The sequence below is a fragment of the Peromyscus maniculatus genome, chromosome 4, assembly GCF_049852395.1.
Source record: "Peromyscus maniculatus bairdii isolate BWxNUB_F1_BW_parent chromosome 4, HU_Pman_BW_mat_3.1, whole genome shotgun sequence".
NCBI lineage: Eukaryota > Metazoa > Chordata > Mammalia > Rodentia > Cricetidae > Peromyscus > Peromyscus maniculatus.
The window spans coordinates 152299209-152302808 of record NC_134855.1 but is presented as its reverse complement, the minus strand read 5'-3'; the positions used below and the strand labels follow the sequence as shown (position 1 = coordinate 152302808).

Sequence of the window (3600 nt, the reverse complement as noted above, 5' to 3'; positions counted from 1 at the left end):
ATAGGTCTTTTGCCTGAATGCATGTCTGTGCACCACATGCATACAGTGTCCTCAGAGGCTAGAAGAGAGTGTCAGCTCTGGAACTGGAGTTACAGACGTTTGTGAGCTACCATGTAGGTGCTCAGCCAAAAGCAGCTAGTGCTCGTAACTACCAATCCATCTCCCCAGCCCTCAACACTGTTTTAATACCTTATACTTAGATCCTGTCCTGTGTCCGTGTGCCAGAAGCACAGCATGACCCGAGGCCATACCACAACATCACACGTGTTTAGTGGTCACAGAAGCCGAAGCCTTTATTATCTCCAAGCATCACAATCAAAGCAAGAAACAAATAATGTTTACTATCACATTAGCAGCAACAATTCAAGCGGGCCCTCCACCCCATATATTCAAGAGCAGGAAAACACAGACAGAGGGGAAGGCACTAGCTGAAGTTGTCTAGGGCAAGAAGGGATCTGGCAGTTGTCAGCAGCGCACAGTGATGTACAGATGTACAGGCTGTAGATCTCAGCCTGTGGTGGTGGGAGTGACTGCTTTACTTGACAAGGCGCAGATGCTGCCAAGAGGGTCATTGGACTTTAACAGCATGTCTAGCAAAGAGCAAGAGTCAAAACACAGCCTCTCTCCTAGACAATGTTGAAATAACCACTTGATAGACACAGTTACCAGGAGAGGGGGAAGGAGCTTGGGAGTCGGGAAGGAGGAGATCTGGAGGCAGACCCAGCTCTCAAGTCATCATCAATGACAACCAAGTGGTTTCTAGTGAAATGTGCATCCTCCTGCAGTCAGGGAAGCAACAGTAGAGACTTTTTTTTTTTGAGTAACATCTACCTTGAAATGACTAGGTAGCAAAGTCCAAGGATGCAAAGGACCTCTCACTGGCCCCAATAGCACTTTGATTTATTCGGTTTTGAAGCTTAGATTTAATGAACGAAACCCCAACAATTGTGACAACCCTGACAATAGCTCAGAAAGAAGGGGATCACATATCCATACTATTTTCTTTTTGCAGGGGTAGGGGGAGGCTGGCATGCTATTTTCTTTTTGCAGGGGTAGGAGAAGGCTGGCATGCTATCTCCTTTTTGCAGGGGTAGGGGAAGGCTGGCATGCTATCTCCTTTTTGTAGGGGTAGGGGAAGGCTGGCATGCTATCTCCTTTTTGTAGGGGTAGGGGAAGGCTGGCATGGATGTGAGTGCTGGAAGGGAGAAATGAGCATCACATTGTGTTTACACAGCTGTAACCACATGAATGGAAACTCAGTCTCTCACAGTTTGTGTGCGGAGCTCTACATATAGCTGGAGGTGGTAGCTGTGAGCACGTTTGCTTGCCAGAGATCTGAGCACTCATCCTGTTCACAAGAGCCCTCCTGTATGGTTGGCTTGAAGCACAGTTACTGGTACAAAGCAGAGGAGCAGGCAGGAATCATGAGCTCTGGGTGCCCAGCAATGAGCACAGACGACACCCAGTGCAGCCTTCGCTGTTTCTTCCAGGGACCATGTGGGAGATCAGGACTCCAACTTACCCACACGCAGATCCTCACAGACAGCTCATTTGATGCCATCTTCCCCTTGCAAAGGGCCACCAGCTTAAAGATGAAGCCAAGCACAGTCACGGTTGTTAACATTCTGTATGTCTCTTCTGAGAGTTTGTCTCTAAGCCCTTTGGCTAGCTATGGAGCACCACCACCGGTACCCTAGCCCAAGTTCATGCCGTTGCAGCCACAGAGAATCTCCTTGAATGTGTTGCGCAGCTCCAGGCTTCGGAAGGCATAGATGAGGGGGTCAATGACGGAGTTGCACATGATGAGGACCAGGTAGGTGTTGAAATGTGCCGTGTAGCAGATGCAGTAAGGGTTGGTCGGGCAGGTGATGATGAGGACCAGGTGGAGGAAGAAAGGTGCCCAGCAGAAGATGAATACCCCCAGCAGGATGGTGATGGTGACAGCCCCCTTCATGCACGAGTGCTGCTGTGGGGCCACCCCATGAGCCGGTGGCAACGCAGCGATGCGCTGGACATGTAGCCTGGCGAAGAGGAACATGTGGATGTACAGGGTGCCCATGAGGAGCACCATGGCGAAGAACATAGTGATGAGGCACACGATGACCATCTTGCTCTCGGAGTAGATGATGAACATCACACCACAGATGCCACAGCAGACCCAGATGGCCACGATCAAGGTGAGGGCCTTCCTTACTGTCATGATGCTGTGGTAGCGAAGGGCATAGAAGATGGTAACATACCTGTCCACAGCGATGGCCAGGAGGTTGCAGATGGAGGCCACCAGGGAGATGCAGATCATAGAGTCGAAGATGTTGTCCATGTGCTGGATGAACTGGTCCTCCAAGGTCAGGGAGTCGCTGTTGATAATGGCGATCATGATGGTCTCCAGGGAGTTGGACACACTCACCAGCATGTCAGCTGCAGCCAGGCTACAGAGGAAGAAGTACATGGGGGAGTGCAGGTTGCCATTCCTGACCACAGCCAGGATCACCAGGATGTTTTCCATCAGGCTGACGATGCCCAGCGCCAGGAAGACCTCGGGCTTGATGAAGACCTGCTCGCAGAACCCGCTGCCGCTCCGGTTGCTGGCAGAAGGGGCTGCAGGGTGCTCTGAGAGGTTGGGCAGCATCGGATACGCAGAGAACAGGCAGCATGAAGAGTTCATGGCTAACAGAGGGGTGAGTCCCAGCTGCGGCTCCCGAGGGTCCTGAGCAAGCTGCTGGAAAACCCTCTCCTTCAAGGTGTTTCTCTTGTGGATGCTGTCCAGTCTAGACTTTGGTTTCTTGAGAGAGAGAGAGAGAGAGAGAGAGAGAGAGAGAGAGAGAGAGAGAGAGAGAGAGAGAGAGAGAGAGAGACTGGAGACACAGAAAGAACTTTCCCTGCGTCTCCAACAATCAGTGCAGACTAGACTCCGATCAGCTTGCCTCACCCCCTGTTGCTCCGACCTCCTCTCTCTTCTGGGCTCCTCTCACATCCCCACCCGACACCGGTTGCTACAGTTACAGCTGCACTCATAGCAAGGTAGGGGATGTGGGACTTGACGCTAGATGTGAGAAGGGAGAGCACTCGGATTTTATGCATCGGAACTCCTACTTCATCTCCAGCGCAGCAAAATGACCACTGAGCAGCTGGCACGGTCTGACTGACAGCAGGTCCGGGCTCTGGGTTCCACTGGGGAGATGTGGAAGCAGACTGGCACCCTCTGCAGGCCGGACTGTTCACCTGCGCTCCTGCTGGAGTAGTTCGGATCTGCCAGGTAAAGGGGAAACTGCGTTCATTCCTCCGTGAGTGCGTTTGTGGGTTCGCTTGGTCTTCGAAAAACAAAACTGCTGTGTGTCAGGTCTGCATTGGATGTGCAAAAGGAAGCAAGAGAGGTGCTGTCCCAGTCTTGCCCCCCCCCCGCCCCCCAACTGGAGTCTGGGGTGGAAAACGAGAAATCAGAGAATTGCACACACGTTGGCAATATTCCAGGCTTCACTCAGGAACTCCTCAGTTAAGCAAGTAATAAAACGATTCGAGTTACACCAATTTTTGTTTATTTCCAAGAACATATTAAAAAACACATCTGTACTAATAGTTCGTTAAATGTACAATGTAGTA

General features: G+C 51.3%; 1 protein-coding gene across 1 annotated transcript; it reads right to left on the bottom strand.

Moving 5' to 3' along the window:
• Window positions 1-280: 280 nt before the first annotated feature.
• Window positions 281-3153, bottom strand: Mc3r (melanocortin 3 receptor). The gene has a single exon (XM_006985358.4). It carries the CDS (start codon window positions 2663-2665, stop codon window positions 1694-1696), a length of 972 nt encoding a protein of 323 aa, XP_006985420.1. The 5' UTR covers window positions 2666-3153; the 3' UTR covers window positions 281-1693.
• Between the last annotated feature and the right edge of the window lie 447 nt (window positions 3154-3600).